This window comes from Pantherophis guttatus, chromosome 1, assembly GCF_059756535.1.
Source record: "Pantherophis guttatus breed Tessera chromosome 1, ASM5975653v1, whole genome shotgun sequence".
NCBI classification, from domain to species: Eukaryota; Metazoa; Chordata; class Lepidosauria; order Squamata; family Colubridae; genus Pantherophis; species Pantherophis guttatus.
This window is the reverse complement of record NC_142063.1, coordinates 216,473,572-216,491,277: the sequence shown is the minus strand read 5'-3', so window position 1 is coordinate 216,491,277 and position 17,706 is coordinate 216,473,572. Positions and strand designations below refer to the sequence as shown.

The following is a 17,706-nucleotide window of genomic DNA, read 5'->3' as shown; positions in this document are numbered from 1 at the left end:
CTAATGTTTCTGGCATGTCTTAGCTCTGCGTCCTTACAATCTTTTTGAAAATCCATGCTCAAAACCCAAGTAAGGCACTAAGGAAGACCTTTGCTCTATTAGAATCCTATTCACACGGCTGCTATCTGACACTAGACATGAAAGAGTTAATGAAGGGGCTTATTTTCATGGGAAGGCGAGAGAGGCAAAAAGAGAAGTGTCCTGCATTCCCAAAAATGCGCCCTGCCAAAAGCAGCCGTTTATATCATGGGTCGTTGCCATGTTCCCACACATTTTGCTCCTAATTAACGTCCTGCTGGACAGCTGAGCTGTTTCAAACAGGAAGCTGTTTATAGATAACGCTCGCAAACGTTGGGCCTGATTCGCTGAATGGTCGAAGAGCAGGAGTTGAGCCCGCTTCAAATTAAAACCTATCGGACTTTTGTAAATAGTAGCAATGAGGTCCATCTGTGGTGCAGTGCCCTTTCAGTCAGCAGCTCAGCTACAGCGCCTCTTCTCTCAGCAATTCTAAGGTAGGTGATGCTAAGATGATTGTGCCAGCCAAAACCCTGGTTTAAAAGAGAGTAGGCTATGAAACGTTTTTTTTTTTTTTTTCATGGAAGCTGGATAAAGAGGAGACTACTGACTTTCAGATCAGGGCTGAGTTGGGGTCAGTCTGGAATTGTTGCAATGTAGGTTATCTAATGTCATAGACCTACGGACTGGTTCATGTCTTTACATTTAAAAAATTATTAAACATCTGAAATTGATTTATATAGTGTTCAGGATTGCATAGAAGTATATATTTTATTTTATGCTGTACTATTATAAATGAGTTGTTTCTTGGTACAGAGTGAGCAGAAAGCGTAAGGAAAACAGGAAGGTTGGGTTTATTTGTGAGGAGCTATTTAAGAGATAGATAAAATGCTACAAAAGGGCAAAGCATAATCTTCACAATTTGTACAATATATGGAATTGAAAAGTTCAGTTCTGGTTCTTCCCTCTCATGTGTCTCCACATTGCTAAGGAGTATAGAATATGGACTATAAAGTGTTGGTTGAAGAATATGGAATATAGTAGTCCAAATTTAATTTTTCCTCACAAGCAGCTGCTAGAGATCTGGAGCATCCTTCCCTAAACCAGTCCTCTTCAAGTAGGCAAACCATAAAATTATCACTTCCAACTAGGCTATAATTTATAGTCTCTAACTTTGAACTCTGATCTCAAGTTTCTGACTGTACTTTGTGATCACTCAGGATTGAATGTGAGATACCCTGTGTTTTCTAACAAGCAGGTTTATTGTACTATATTACTATTGCTAACCAATTTTTGGAATAGATCCCCCTGCTTTGGAAAAAATGTGAACCAATATTTTGGTAGAGTTCGCTAAAATTAAGTGCTATTTCTAAATAAGTCTATTTCAGGAAAAGGAATAAAACAGGAAGGCTAAATCTAAAAAATGAAAATAGAAGGTGAAAGAGCTTTGAAATAATGAAAAATGCAAATAGATGGGTTGGCAAAGTAGGAAAACGTTATGGAGATGAAGAAAAGAAAATAAGAAAACAGATGATAACAGAAAAAGGTGAATTTAAAATATTGCAACTGTTTCTGTAGGCATTGAAAATTGCCTGTTTTCCCTCTATTTTCCCTCTAAGGCAAACAAATTTGCACAATAAATTATGTATTTCCCACCTCCAGAACCTTTTTCAGTCCACAAAAGAACAAATAGTATGGAGAGGAATAAGCTACAGAGAAAATAGAATTCTTTGTTTCTTTCCATACTCTCTTTCTTCCATCCTCCTACAGATTTATTTATTAAATTTATTATTAAATAAATTTATTAAAGCAAAATTGCAATAATTACATTAAACATTTCAAGACACTATCCAAAACACAGGTAGATTCTGATTTCTTGATTATATGGAACTGGATGTCTACAAACATCTGTTTGTACTGGAGACTTGATGAATAAGTCAGTTCTGATAGGCACAACCATGTATTTTCACAACCCTCCTAATATGTTGCATAGAGTATGATGGCTGATTCAATATATATAAAAGGCTGATGTCAGGAAAGGCCAAGCTACTCCGAAAGTCTATTTCAGTTGATAAAATTCACTAACCTGAGAAAAGAATGAAGATATTAAGCAGTAGCTGATTAAAAAAAAACAATATTCAAAAAGAAAGTCATTTCTTATCTTGTCAGCTGCTGGTTTATTTTATTTTTAGTATCAAAGGCTGTTGGGCTATTGCATCATAAAAGTGAACTTGCTGAATCCATATAGTGTGTGATTCACAACAGCTTAATCCATGCTGATCCATATTTAGCATTGCTTTCTTGGTTTGCAAGGTAGACATTCAATCATAAATGAATGATATGCACTCAGTGATACATTAATTACAAGGTTCAGCTAATGTACTACTGGTAGCTAGACTAAAATGTTTGTAGTTTGTATCTCACCACATTGTACAAATGAAGTTATTATTGGAATGATATATTTATACCGTTATGTGTACCCTAAACCATACATAAAGTATTTGAGCAGAAATTAAGATCAGTAATAGATCAAATTTTAGCTTTGATACTAGTTTAGCAGTGCCAGAATGTAGATATTACATCATTTAGAGTTTTACTGAGAAGAAATTGTATTGTCCACAAGTTTTATATGCCATCCTTGAAAATCCCAAACAAATCTCTTGATGCCTTATTCCTAGAAGATAGTTCAGTAATATCACAAAATTACAAGTGTGTTATACAATTTGAGAACAGAGGACAGAGAGAGTTCTTGCCTTTTTTCCCAGTGCGTACAATTTTCGTATCTTTCTGGAATGCTATGTGAATTGATCAAGATAGGTAGAAATAACTGAAAACTGAGGTACTGTATGCGTTGCCATTTTTTCTTGCACAACTTTAGACACAGGTGCTTTTGCTTCATTCAAAAACATTCTTTATTCTTTCTCTTAGTTGACTAAAAATTGCAGGAAAAGGCAATTTTATACATTTTCCCATCATATCATTTGGACTTGGGATTTTTCCCAAAGATTCTTGTTTTCCCTTCAATTGAGTTTTTTTCAGCAGTGTGGAAATGTGTTCATGACTTCCCCAGGGAACCTTTATGTAGATGACCCTCATCATGCACTAAATTAGCTTTTTCTTTCCAATCTTTTTTTGTGAGTGTGTATGAAGGACCATTTCTCTTTTTCTGGGGATTTTGAACAAGTATACCAAGCCAAACTCTTTTCTGTTGATTTAAATATGGATTATGAGATCTAAGGGAAAATATATTTGTGTTGCAAAGACTCTCACTCTGCTGAAACCTGAGTGTTCCTTCCCAATAAAACATATTACCAAAAAAAATTGCAACAAATTTTGCAACTTAGCAAGCTATCATATATTAAATATATCTTTTAATATGCTGTAAAGGTTATTGTGTCCTTAGAAGATAGTGAACATATTAGAACTGTCTGACGTATTTAGAATCCCTGTTAATGGTTTATTCATTTTTCCTCTCTTTAGGAGTAAGGGACAAGCTCATTATGAAGAGTGATCTGGTTTTCTTTGTCTCTGTAATTAGCCTTGCATTCCTGTCTCTGCCAAGATCTGGATATGCTCAGCATATTGCAGAGGAATCCTGCTCTGTTCAGATTCTGGTTCCAGGCCTCAAAGGTAATATGCATATCTCTTCCCATAAATAGGTCAGACATTCCTTCTTCATTTTTATTGTTTTGATGGCATTCTAGTAATTATTAGCAGGCTTGCATTCTCTTAGTGAAATAGGCTAACTTTTCTCTTAAGCTTTTCCTAGTCTGGGACAATTGGCCTATAATAATGAAATGATAATTTCAGCTGCCGCTTAAGCAAACAACCAGAGGGCTTTGGATGGTCATAAACAATCCTTCCACAGAATTCCCAATAAAAACCACACAAATCTTATTTACTATACTGTATATCTTTCTAATTTTCTTGGATACTGGCCCTGGAGACATTTTCTGCTTTTCTTTTAGTTCCTCATTTATAAAATTTCGTTTTCTTGGAACATACCAATACCTGCACACCAACAAAAAACTAACCAATATTTTATAAGAGAATGGGTCTAATATGCATAAACAGAATGTAGAATTTGGAGGACAGTAACAGGCCTTATTTCTCTTTTTTCTTATGTCCTTATTTTATAAACATTAACTGGTTTGTTTCCATTCTTGACCCATTATATGACTGCATTACTTGATAATTTATTATCATGTTTCAGAGGGGCAAGGTTAGACAGAGTGGATATTTTGGAAATGATATGCTTAATTATTAGTGATTTACTCTTGAGTTCTCTACTTTAACCATATTCTATGTTTGAATTGCCCAAACTCTGAAAAATATCACTAATTTATTTGGATTACCTTAGTAGCTTGATCAATGATTTGATATGTAGTCATCAACAGGGCTGAATTCTTTTATCATGAAAATAAGAATCGCCACCACTGTAAGCAAATATTAATTTAATTGCAATGAAATTGGGAGGCCTTATGATACAAAATAAAAATGAAGGACAACATGACACCCTCATACATTTAATGGTCAATTCTGGGAGAAGTAGAAACTCTTTGGGAATAAAGCTTTTTATTCTTGTTCTTTTTACCAAAGATCTTAGAGAAAACTGTTATGTGTGGTGTACAACTCTGATTTTGAGATAATTGTGGAAATATTAAAGGGACTACTGGAATTAGTAAAATCATCAGCTCTCTTATCAATATAAAATATAGCTGAATGACTGCTACAACAGTTGCCCCAAGTTTGTGTTAGCAGCCTCTGTTGATTTTTCTTTTCACAGTATTCCATTAATGTAGATTTTGGGGTGGGTGGGTGGGTGTGATTCGTATTTTCTTTTGATGATGTCAGGATGTACTCTTTGTATTCTTGTTAACTTTTTGGTGAATTTATTCTCCATTATACTGCTCTATTACTTTATTTGTTCAATGAATCAGATGAAATAAATTAATTTTCTGAAGAAACTCATGCCACAATGAAACTTTGTTTAAAGCACTGTGGTGCCTCTTAGTGCTTCAAAGTCATCTTCATGAATTCATCCTGAAAGATGGAATCATAGTTGGGTCATTTTTGCTAGAAATAGCTCCCTGTCTCCAAAATGTATCCTTGAATTGAATCCAAGCAGTAATTATAATACATATCCAAAACATTCCAAGTCAAAATGGCCATGCCTGTTTCTTGTATTTGTTATTTTAGAGTTATTCATGCAATTAAAAAGTACCAGCAATTTTTTTGTATTCATGAAAAAAAAACCCTGATTGACCAAGAGTTTATTTAAAGTAACTCAAATGACCGCTGCTTGTTCTATGCTTGAGAAGGGGGATGGGATGCTTGCTTCTGATTTAAATATTTCATTTAAATCAGAGTAAGAAAAGTGCTGTGGATTTCCTATGGATACTGTACTTATTTTTTAAAAGTATCCTCTATATCAGATTTTTGTAATTTGTATTATGTAGTAATTATGTCTACCATGGTCTCCAATTCAACTAATTCAGGAGACCAAAAATATTCTGCTCAAACTGTTTCGACTTTTTATCTGCAGAACACAGCCAACTTGAAACATTCTAATGGAACAATTTGTTCCATTAGGTGATTCTTTTGCTCTAAGTGTTAAACACAATATATTTTCTATTTCATATACATTTCTATTATTAAATCATTATAGATCTCTAATATACAATCTTTTTTGCTGATCTGCATTATCACTTCCTTTCTTATAAAGATGTTCTGCTCAAGTACCAGTTGGTCTAATAGTGAAGGTGCTGGCCTAGAAACCAGGAGATTGTGAGTTCTAGTCCTGCTGTAGGCATGAAAACCAGCTGGGTGACTTTGGGCCAGTCACTCTCTCTCAGCTCAAGCCACCTCCCAGGGTTTCTGGGAAAAATAGAAGGAAGATGTTCTCCAGCTTGAGTTATTAAAAAATACATTTTAAAAATAATCTGGGTATTTGTTCCACAATATTTGTGAACCAGGGGCCAAGCAATTATGCAGAAGAAAAAAGCCTTTAAACATGAAGAATTAAGGCTGAGGAAGTTGCATAGCGTGAGTGATAGTTTTATGGGAAAATAGAGAAAGCATTGGTATGATTTGCAAATAAACTAAGTTAGGATTTAGCGTCCGAACTTTCTCATACAGATATTGTAATATTACAATAACCTTACATCCTGAACTGAACAAGCAGTCTTTTAATATTGTGAGGAAGCTTGGAATATGGAAAATAGGAGGAAATGAAATGGAAATTGACTAATGGAACATAATTGCTTTCTTCAGTTGTAAAAGTGACTCTGGTTTATTTAACTCAATATATTTAACAAATCTTGACTAATGTATGGGTGCTAGTGTTACCTGTGTCTGTGTTGGGTGGCCATTTACATTTGTTTAATATGTAAATGAATAAAAAAATGAGTTCAGCCTATAAACCATATTATGCTTATTCATAATCTGAACCCAGCATATCTTGTTCCACAAAAGCTGGGTTAGAACAAGACATGAATGTAGCCATTGTTTTCTTCACTCCTTTCCGTTAGAGGGTTGTACTGTATGTATGATGGGAAAGCATGGACACATTTTTTAAAAAACCACCAATATTACTGAAGTCCCAATAGATACTAAGTGCTGGAAACATGGACAATAAATTAAAGAGACTGATTCTTCAAAAAAAAAGCTTAAAAATCTCATATCTTTCTATATCTCCAATATCTTTGTTTATTGCTGTGTCTGAATCCCTCTATTCAGTATCTCTATTTCACTCTCTTTAGAACTATACTTGTTTTCTAGAGTTCAATCTGTCTTTTTTTTAAATTTCTGCTTTCTATCTCTGACCCATTAAAGTCACTTTTTTTTCTTAATCTTTTCTGCTTTTTGTTCCTGGCGGAGCTTCTTCATTCTTTTCTTATTTTTCCAAATATTTGCTCCATCTGAGGGAAATGGCTCACAGAGTGTGCCATGCCAGTATGAGGGAAGGAAAGAAACATATCTTTCTCCCTAGCTTTCTCAGCTACTGTTTACTTTCCTGTTGCGTCTTCTTATGTGTGCTGCTAACTTTTAAGTTTCCCCTTTTACTTGGACTCCTGGGCTTTGGTTCTCTTTATTCAGCCTATGGCTGCAGAGCTCTCTGGCAACCATCCTGTCTTCCCTCTTTGTTGCCTCATCCCAATGCTGCTGTTTGATTGGCAGCTGGATTGCCCTGACAATGGGGGAGGGCCATGAAGGGAGGAGAAGGAAGGAGCACAGGTGCTTCTCACCTGCTCTAGCAGTCTGTCCTTGGACACCTTCCCAGATTGCTTCCTTGCCTTTCTGGAATGCCTCTTCCTCAGTGAAAAGTACTGATTTTTACACACCCCTATTGTCTTCATCTTTCTCAATGTCAAAGAAAGAATATGGGTCCTTATAGAAGAACAAAAATAGACATATTAAATGGGGTTTTTTTGTGTATGTTTGCTTAATAATGCAGTTTCATTATGCTATTTCTTATTGGTCCAATTTTTGCATCTTGACCCCTTCTTTGGAAATCACACTGGAAGTAGTGTATCTTCGTTTCCCTTTCGATCTGCAAAGTTGAAACTTTATGGTTAGAAAAACTGCACTGCTTTGCTCAGTCTGCCTGAACAATTGGCAGTGTTTTCCAAAAAAACAGCCTGCTAAAATCTGCCACACCAGGGCTAAGTATTTTGCATGATTCTTGAGTTCTAGCAATAATTGCTCTTTTATAAAGGAAACAGGAACACTGAGATATAAAACTAAAAAAATGAAAGCTCGAAGGAAAAAACAACCCCAAATTTTTTCATGCTTCAGCATAGTCTCTCTAATTAAAAGCTGTAGTTGTAATGGTGAAGATTGATGAAGAAATGCAGTGAAGCACAAAATGGCCAACCTACGAAGACTGCAGCTAATGTAAAATCTCTAAAAATTCATCAGTGTCTGAGCTAAACTGTCGGGGGGATATCTCCCTGGCTTAGATGTACACTAATGAGATATGAAGTCTTTTATCTGTTGGCTGAAATCCAATGTGTCCTTGATGTCTATGCAATCTGAGTCTTGGTACTGCAGACCAATCATATTTCTTCTAGGAGGTGTTAGGAATAATTTCTGAGAGGACTAAGAAGTTGAACCAAGGAGCCACATCATCTGAAATGACCATATGTCTGAGATGCTATTACCAAAATCTAGATAGCATGATAGATACTGCTGTTCCCGGCAATAAATGTATAGTGACGGGAAAGAGAGCAGCTGCACCCTACTATTCCTTCCTTGTTTTTAGCTACACTTCTACACTTGCTATTGCTGCCAGCTACCCTCAGTAAGGTGAAGAAGGCACTCACATTAACAGTGCTGAACTTTTTGCTAAAGGATCATTCATCCTTACCTCAAGACAATAACCTTGGGTAGACTCTGGTTACTTGCTAAAAGTGACCTTGACTACTGCACTCCATAGCAGTACATTCCTTATATTGTCACTCCTAAGGAAAAAATTAGATTTAATTAGTATATCTGAAGGTATTTGAAGGATCTTCTGCTGTTTTGTTGTGCAATGACTCCTTAATTTGTTCTATTCTGTATTATAGGTCAAGGAACCTGATAACATGTTTAAAGAAAAAATTAACAGAACAGGCACTGAGTAAATGCAGAGGATCTGATCAGTAATAATCAGCTGTTATTACTGTAATTGCAATAGACTTGCCTAGATGAGTGATATGCCTGATGGTCATCCTGTGATCATATAGTAGCGATATTGCTAACCCCTGAAAAAACATGTTTGGAAAGAGTGGCTTATTATCTGAAACAAAATAATAGCTACTAGTTCAATAATGGTGTACGTCATTGAAATATCTTCAGATATCGTATTTTCCAGCGTATAAGACGACTTTTTAACACATGAAAATCTTCTCAAAAGTCGGGGGTCGTCTTATACGCCAGGTGTCGTTCTCCTGTAACCAGGCAGACCAGCCCGAAAGGCTCTGACGAGCCTTAAATGCCTCTGGCGATCCAAGCTCTAACGATCCCAGCTTTGCCTGCTAATCAAGCAACTCAGCTGGGATCACCAGAGCCATGTAAAAGGAAAAAACTTTTTTTCTTTTACTTGGCTCTGGCGATCCAAGCTCTGACAATCCCAGCTGCATTGCCTGCTAATCAGGCAACGCAGCTGGGATAGCCAGAGCCATGTAAAAGAAAAAATGTTTTCCCCCTCCAGCTTGCTTACCTTAGCTGCTAGTCGCAACGCTTGCCTTGCTTCACTTGCCTGAATCCATTCCATCAGCAAGCCACTCCCTGCCTGCAATCAAGCAGGCAGGGAGTTGTGGACTTCAACTCCCAGAATTCCTCAGCCAGCAAAACAAAGCTGGCTGAGGAATTCTGGGAGTTGAAGTCTACAAGTCTTAAAGTTGCCAAGGTTGGAGACCCCTGTTCTATTGGGTAAGTTTTTTCCCCTTTGGGAGCTTTTAAAAAAATAGTTAATTGGAGTTTCTTTTAGTTGTTCTTTTTTAGACCTAGCCATTTAAAGTTTAGGAAGTTTTAAATTTAGTTTTCATATAAACATAAAATAAAATAATATTTGTGCAGCTTTCTGAGATTTAGTGTGTTTCTGTAGTGTTTCACTCTAACTACACAAACACACAAAATCTCACAAAGCTGTATGTGGAAATTTATGTGTGTAAAGTGTGAAAGTTGTTTTTTGGGGGGCTTTTTGTGGCTGTGTGAGGTTCCTGCTTGTTGCAGGGGCCATTTTGGGTCTAGCACAGCTGCTTTTACATTGTGGGTGAGCCAGTTGATGTTTTTTTATTTTTATTTGGTGTGCGTTGGAAGAGGGGTAGTCTTATACGGCGAGTATAGCCCAAACCCTATATTTTAACAGGAAAACTCGAGGGTCGTCTTATACGCCGGAAAATACGGTACTCTAACTAAATCTAATCTAGTCCTTAGAGGAGAAAATATAAGGAATGTTCTGGGTACGGAGTGCAATCAATAGCCAGGTCACTTTTAACAAATAATCAGGCTCTATCCAAGGTTATTGTCTGAAGTAAGGATGAATGAGTTCTTCACCGTAAAGTTCAACAGTTAATATAATTGCATCCTTCATATGAAAAACCTGGAAAATCACAAGGTAGCAGGAAAGAGGGACAGAGAACTTTGATTTCTTCTTGCCATCTAGTTTCTTCAGACCAAACTAAAAGCCAAACTACTTCCCCCTTCTATTTCTATAGTTATTTTAAATAACTATTATTTGAAATTTGTATATAACTTTCTCTTAGACTTGTTTCTTGAAATTCGTTATGTTCTCATTATCTATTTTGAAGTTCTGTAGCAAAACACCTATTTTTTCTGTTTTCCTCTTTTTAAAAAAAAAAAAACTTCTAAATGTAAACATTGATAGAGATGCTGAAGCAATGAGAACACTACATATAGAGACAGGACAAATAATATGAATGATGCTATCATTTTCATTACAAAAATTGAATTATGAACATGATACCACTGAATTTTGAATAATTTCTTTGGTTTTATCTTATGTTTTATTACATAATAGGGGAAAATGGAGAAAAGGGGGAAAAAGGTGCTCCAGGCCGTCCTGGACGAGTTGGGCCTCCAGGGGAAAAAGGTAAATCTTATTTTAAAAATGGATTAAACATTGGATTAATATTGCTTAATAATAAATGGAGAATATACTTTTTGTGTATATTTTCTTAATGCCACAGTTGCATATATAGGTTTGTATCTAATTAAACTCAATCTTAAGTTTTTGATTTATTAAAACTAGCATGCATGTGGGATGGTTTATTTGAGAATTACTGTATTTTGTGTTGATTGAGTTTTGTAGTGGAAAATACAAAATATTGAAATATTTAGATCTGTTCCTCCTCTTTTGGTGCCTAGAATTAGGAAAGTGTACTCAGCAATTTGGGTGTGTGTGGACAAGCTAACAGCAGCCCAAAATGACCCAGAGTTGCTGAGCAGACATCACTCTGATTGCAGCAGCAATCTCATTATTGTGAAAGATGCCAGATCCTGCCCCAAATAATAATTGTTTCTGGAGAAGAGGAAAAATTACTGCTTGAAAGAATTAAAGAGTTAAGAATCACACTGTCATCTGGAAAAGTTCTTTGTTGTTTTTTTTGTGTTTGATAAACTGCAATTCCATATTTACCCTTATCTACAAAGGGAGAATGTTCCATAGCTCAGATACTATAGCAAAAAAGGCATATTTTCTGGGCCTGGCCGGCATTCTTTAGGCAGTGGGATCCGAAACATGCCCATCGAGCCTAACCAGATTGGAAGGATCGAAAAGATTGGGATAAACATCTCTCAAGTAAAATTTTCCAAAATCAGCAGTTTGCAATTCTAATTTGTTGTCTCTAAAGCTTTAAGCTCTGAGGAAATTATACAAGCCAATAATAAAGATGGATTCATTTATCTGGAGCTTTTTTGTGTTTATAAACATATGCTGGTGTGCAGTATTTTCTTCTTTGAATTATCATTATTGTGTTAACTTTTTCTCTTTAGCGTGTATACTCCAAGCAAATATGATGCACTCTCCCTGTGGACCATGATAACTGGAAGTAATTCTTTCAACACACATTCTTCCTTTCCTTTGCTCTTCCACATTTTGTTCCTTTCAGCTTCAACTAGATTTAGCTTTAATTAAGACAGATATGATGTTAGAAGTTCATAAAAACAGAAGTCCTTTTAATTTTCCTTTGATTTTTTTTATATTATAGGAGAAGTGGGAGACAAAGGGCAGAAAGGTAGCATAGGGCGACATGGAAAAGTTGGTCCCATAGGCTCAAAAGGTATATTTTTCTTCATTCTGTATCAAGCCTTGAAAAATATAGTTTAATTTTCACTATATATGTGTGTGTGTGTGTGAGTGTGCGTGTGCGCCGTATTTCCCCCAAAATAAGCCATAGCTTGATTTTTATGCGTGCACCTAATATAAGCCCTACCCCCAATATAAGCCCTAGTTAAGCCCCCCCCCGGTTGCACAGGGTGGGGAGAGGGGCACAGGTAAAAATCAAACTGGGGGGGATGGGGGGAGCTCCCCCACATGCCCCGTACCCACTTACCTTTGGACAGTTGCAGCCAGGCCTCGCATACTCCAACACCTGCCACGCCTTGCCGGCCCACTTCTTCTGTGGCTGCTAGCCACCAGTGGCGCACGTCGTGCCTGGCGTCCGTTTCACTGTCAGAGGCTTCAGGAAAGGCCTCTGCAGCTGAGAAACAAGCTCCAGATTGACATGTGCACCTCCCGACTTTTGTTTCACTGTCAGAGGCAATGCCTGAGCTCATTTCTCAGCTACAAAGACCTTTCTTGAAGGCCTCTGATGGCGAAATGGAGGCCGGGGGCACCAGACACAAGCAGCGGCAAGCAGCCGCAGAAGAGGTGGGCTGGCAGTGGCCACACGGGCTCCAGCTCGGTGGGGCTGTTGGTGCTGCCACCGCGAGGTGAGACAGTAGAGACCTCCCCCCAAAATAAGACATAATGCCTCTTTTTGAGGCAAAAAAAAGACCGGGTCTTATTTTTTGGGAAACACAGTGTATGTGTGTCTGTGTATAAAAATTTTAAAAACTAACTTAAAAGTCACGTGTAAGGCTTAGAAATAAAAAAAATGTATGAATTTGAGTTTGTTGATATAGGTAAAAGAAAATTATAGATATTATTTCTTCCTAATTAACTGATTTATTAATCATGCTAACCAGTATATTTTAAATTAGTTTCAGGAAAAATTTAATATGTTGATTAAGGCTTATCAACATATCCTTCAGGACTTATTTTTATGATGAATTGTCTTTTTTCTTAGGACAAAAAGGAGATAATGGAGATATAGGTCCACCTGGTCCTAATGGAGATCCAGGTAAATTATATCAGAACCGGCTGACTATCAGAACAGAAAAGACCTGCTTAAACACAGTTAACAGAAAAAAAGTTATTATTCCTGTGGGTCTTCTCCATGGGGAAGCCTTGTAAAGAAGATGAGCACTTGAAGACAGAGTAGAACAATTAAAATTTGAATTTATATGACTTTCAGGACTGGTTGTTGGTGAACACAGAAGGAAGAGTATTATAGTAATGCACTTATATCTGGTTTATGGGATTTTTGTCAAAATTGGGTTGGGCTTCATGGAAAAAGAATGTTCCATTAAATAGGCCTTTAGACTGCTCTTATACTTTTTAGGTATTCCTTGTGAATGTGGCCAGCTACGAACAGCCATTGGTAAAATGGATAATCAAGTGACCCTGCTAACAACAGAGCTGAAGTTCATTAAAAAAGGTAGGAATGTTTATGGAAACATATTCCCCCTCCTAAATATAAGGAATTGCTTTCAGAAGAACCTGGCTTGCTTTTTAGTTGGTCAGCTGTGTCTGTCTTATATGGAATGCATTAAGTAAGTTTATAGAAATGCAAGTGGTCACTTTTCAGCACTGCCCTCCCCCGCAGCTGTTGCTGGTGTGCGTGAGACAGATAATAAGACATACCTGCTGGTGAAAGAACAGAAGCAGTATGTGGACGCCCAACTCTACTGCCAAGGAAGAGGAGGGACACTGAGCATGCCCAAGGATGAAGCCACCAATAATCTCATTGCTTCTTACATCAATCAAGCTGGCCTCAGCCGAGTTTTCATTGGCATTAATGACCTTGAGAAAGAAGGCAGCTTTGTCTACTCTGACCGATCCCCTATGCAGACCTTCAACAAGTGGAGCAGCGGTGAACCAAATAATGCTTATGATGAGGAGGACTGTGTAGAAATGATCACTTCTGGGGGCTGGAATGATGTGGCATGTCACATTACAATGAATTTTGTATGTGAATTTGACAAAGAAAATGTTTAATAAAGTTTCCCCCTGCCAGGCTCTCTATATGCATTTCTTTGAGGGAGGGTGAATAATTTGGGCAGTCCAACTATTGTAATCTGTACTCCAATTTCTGGATTGATTTTATACGGAAGTTGGTTTCTTGTTTATGAGATCCTTTCTATCACTGCGTAAAACTATCCCAAGATAGTTTTATCCTCATCCATCCTTTTATTTACATTTTTTCAAGCAATCCCACCATCAACCCATACATAATTAAAAAGTTTTGTTAAAATTTCTCTTTCTTTTGTGCAGGTCTTGAGTATGGACCTTTCCCTCTATACTTGTGAGTATAGTGGGATACAGGTAAGAGAAAAGTAATGTAGGAAATAAACCTTATTTATTAGATATGGCTATTTATGATTACCCACTATGGAGAAGGAAGGTATTATTTCTCATGTGTTTACTTCACTCTTATTTGGCATTAGGATTTGTTTTTGTTATTAATAAAACCATTTATGGTGTTTTGATCTTAGAAAAACTCATTTTTTTCTGGATGATTTAGAAGTAACTCCTCTTTTGTCATTTTACCTGCAGAAAATATGAACCCACAATATGTTTAGTGGTTTTGCCTCGATAAACTATTTGTGTGTGTGTGTGTATCAGTATATACACATGCAGGGAATCACATTGTTTAGCTGTCCATGCAACAGATAAAAGTGCAAAATATATCTTGCATAGTTGAAGATATGTGGCTGACTAGGTAGGTTCATTCCTGTGCAGTACAAACAGAAGTGTCTAACAATGTAATAAACTGTTTTCCATAGCAAAACTACTCAGAAATCCACTAATTTTTGAAATGAAGACTTTTATAATTTTCAATAAGACTTTGTAAAAGTGCTTCTCAGCTGATTACCGCTGCTGTGAATAGACTGATCTGGATAGAAGTTGGCACACAGGAACATAAACTTTTAAATGCAGCATTGAGAAGTTATTGAACAATGGTAGTAAAATGTAAATATCAGGAAAAGCAACAAAATATGTTAGTTTGCAAACTAACCCTAACCCTAATTGCTCCTAATGTGATGGGTTATAAGATGTTTAGAAATATATATTAGAATTGTACAGCTGTAAATATAATCTAGGTATTTCTAGGTATTTCAAATATCAATTCCCCTTAGAAGGAAAGAGCAGTGATGACACAATTTGCATTCCTGAAATAAATATGGCCCACATTCAGGCAATGCTTAGCTATTTGAAATCACTGGGCTTAAATTGAGTTCTGGTCCAGAAACCTATACCTTGAAGCAAAACCCTCAATTTCTTCACTTTTGAGATGAATAAAAGATATACAGTACAATTCTTTTAGGATATTTAAATAATATGTCTATGATTTCCTTTTTTACAAAAAAAACTTACTCTTTAAACAAGAAGTCATGTTCATGTGATTTCATAAATACATCTTCAGGAGAATAGAAATTTCTGAAATTTAGCACACTAATTCCTCATATTCTCTAGTATATTTAACATTTAAAATATTGCAGCTTAGATTTCCTGGACTGAATTAATTTAAATGAACAGTCCAAGTAGCATTTAATACTTTATAACTTGACAATAGGAAATTAAAAGAAACAAGATTATAGAAAGAATAAACTATTTTATTGATTTAGGGTAGCTGGCATGCTTATACCTATGTATGTATGGTTGGAGTTAAAGAAATGAATTTAAGCAGATCTCTCTTATCCATGCAGTTTTATGACCAGGCCTGGGCTGCGAGGTCTGATGAGCAGCAGATGGCAGCAAGGATTTAATGTTTTTTAAATCTATAGGCTATTATATAGTACAATAGTTGTAATTTTTGTATCCAAGCTCTGATAATATACAATTTTTAAATGGTTTTCTTTATTCTTGCCATTGTAGGCATCGAGAAGCTGAGTATCACCTATCCTAGTATTAAACAACAAAAATTTGAATTAATTTGTCTAATATTAACCATTTCTCCATCTGAGACTAAGATTAGTTACAACTGTAAATTAACTCTTGTGAAGTTCTGTATCTGTAATAAGGATGACTGAGTTCTTAATCCCATGACAGAAGCACATTCAACTGAATGTAATGTGCTTCTACCTGGGTTACAATTGAGGAGGTGCACATGAAATGACTGAAATTAAAATTAAATTTAGCATGTTCTTATTTCATCAGCACAAATAAATCCATATGAAGTCTGAGACAAATCCCAGCTGTAAGAAATGGGTATTTATTTAATTGGCTTCTCAAGGTTGCTAGTGTTGGAATTAAACTGGGATACGTTTATGAATATAAATGAGCTACAAAATTAACTCCAGCATGCAAACAAAACTTAAAACTGATTAACTATCTCTGCTTGACTTTTGGGGGATCCAGAACCCTACAGCTACCTTACTACAAACAGTATCAGTGGTTTATAGTTTCACAGCAGCACAAGGAAACAAGTCAGTTAATGTTTTTTAGATCTGTGTATGGATAAGCATATGCTTATTTAATAAACATAATTAATAAAGATGTTCAATTTGAATATTTGCTTTGATTGATTATAGTTCTGCTTTAGGTTCACTTTATTATGCTATATTAAACTTATCTACATTGACTTACATTGTTATGGCATTTCTAAATAAGTCACTGAATCAGCCCTACTGAGCTGCAGGGTACATTAGATAAACAAAACATTTTCAGTTAGCATGACTCTTTCTTGCTTTCCACCACTACACCAATGAGTCCTCACAGACTGTTTCAGTGTATTGTTATAGACTAGTAGTAAAGATGTTAGATAAGAACTTGGGGGAACCACAGAAGCAGATTTTAATGAATGGGTAGATCTTTAGTTCTCAATTTATCTCACAAAGTGATTGTGAAAAGTGAAGTTCTATGTACTAGTGCTATTTAGTACTTCAAATTCACTTCCCTAAAAATGCTTCTAGGGATGTGAAAATAATTAAAGGAGTTATATTTTTCCCTGGATCATATGACAGTTCCAGACAACAAGGTCCAAGAAAAAATGAAATTTCTTTAAAGAATTGCAGACAAGATGCTCAATTGACATTTCCATATGCGCCAAGCTACTTTTTTGGAACTGAATCAGAAATACTTTATGGCCCACCGATGTACACCATCTTGAGTTCATATAAAGGAAATACATAAAGGACCAAAACATTTTTTAAAAAAACAGTGGGATACTGATCTCAAAAAATACAAAATTTAAATGGCTAAAATATAATATTTGCATATTTAGCATAATACAGACGAACTGGCAATAGGTTCCAGTAAATAATAATTAAGAAACTTTCAAATCCTTACAATCAATGATTCTAAGACTGAACATATCTTTCTTAAAAATCTATTGTTAGCAACTAGCACATGAACACACAATAATTTTGTTTCTTGTATGTTTACTTTCAAAATAATTAATATCTTATGTATAAGAGAATAAAAAGTTTTATCTTACTTTGTTGAGTTTTTCTTTTGCGCCCATTTATTTTTCTGCAAAAGCTACAATCTGATAGTGTACCAGTAATAAATTTTAAAGACAATTTACCTGGTAATTTATTTAGTATCACTTTGATTTTTTCTTCTATGATGGTTCTATTTTCATATGTATATTATAGTTTCCATGTAACTATTCCCTTTTAGCTCATATTAAACATTACAGTTTGGCAGCAAATCTAATCTTTTAAATGTAATGCTAGGATAAGAACTTGTAAGAACAACTTACAAGTTGTTCTAATTTTCTAATTACCGTATTTACCGACGTATAAGATGACTGGGTGTATAAGACGACCCCTTACTTTTCCTATTAAAATATAGGGTTTGGGCTATACTCGCCGTATAAGACTACCTCTCTTCCAACGCACACCAAACTCTTTATTAAC

At 35.8% G+C, this 17,706-nt stretch overlaps 1 protein-coding gene across 6 annotated transcripts; it reads left to right on the top strand.

Annotated features, from left to right (window-relative positions):
- The first annotated feature begins 205 nt into the window (after positions 1 to 205).
- Positions 206 to 17,281, top strand: COLEC11 (collectin subfamily member 11). 6 transcript variants are annotated; one of them, XM_087882419.1, is made up of 7 exons: positions 206 to 512; positions 3,496 to 3,645; positions 10,541 to 10,612; positions 11,730 to 11,801; positions 12,810 to 12,863; positions 13,185 to 13,280; positions 13,449 to 17,281. In XM_087882419.1, exons 2-7 carry the CDS (start codon positions 3,516 to 3,518, stop codon positions 13,838 to 13,840), a joined length of 816 nt encoding a protein of 271 aa, XP_087738545.1. In that variant the 5' UTR covers positions 206 to 512; positions 3,496 to 3,515; the 3' UTR covers positions 13,841 to 17,281. The 6 variants fall into 6 exon arrangements, with proteins under 6 accessions (XP_087738545.1, XP_034287925.1, XP_087738543.1 ...); XM_034432034.3 differs by having other exon boundaries at positions 13,431 to 17,281; XM_087882417.1 differs by having other exon boundaries at positions 207 to 512; positions 3,554 to 3,645; positions 13,431 to 13,856.
- Positions 17,282 to 17,706: the final 425 nt, after the last annotated feature.

Bases quoted from the DNA above. Each gene is read 5' to 3' on its own strand.
- COLEC11 (XM_060689280.2), top strand. From the start codon at position 1,471: ATGAAAAATGCAAATAGATGGGTTGGCAAAGTAGGAAAACGTTATGGA. The intron at 10,613-11,729 runs GTAAATCTTATT...TTTATATTATAG, and splicing joins TGGGCCTCCAGGGGAAAAAG to GAGAAGTGGGAGACAAAGGG. The intron at 13,281-13,430 runs GTAGGAATGTTT...GTCACTTTTCAG, and splicing joins GCTGAAGTTCATTAAAAAAG to CACTGCCCTCCCCCGCAGCT.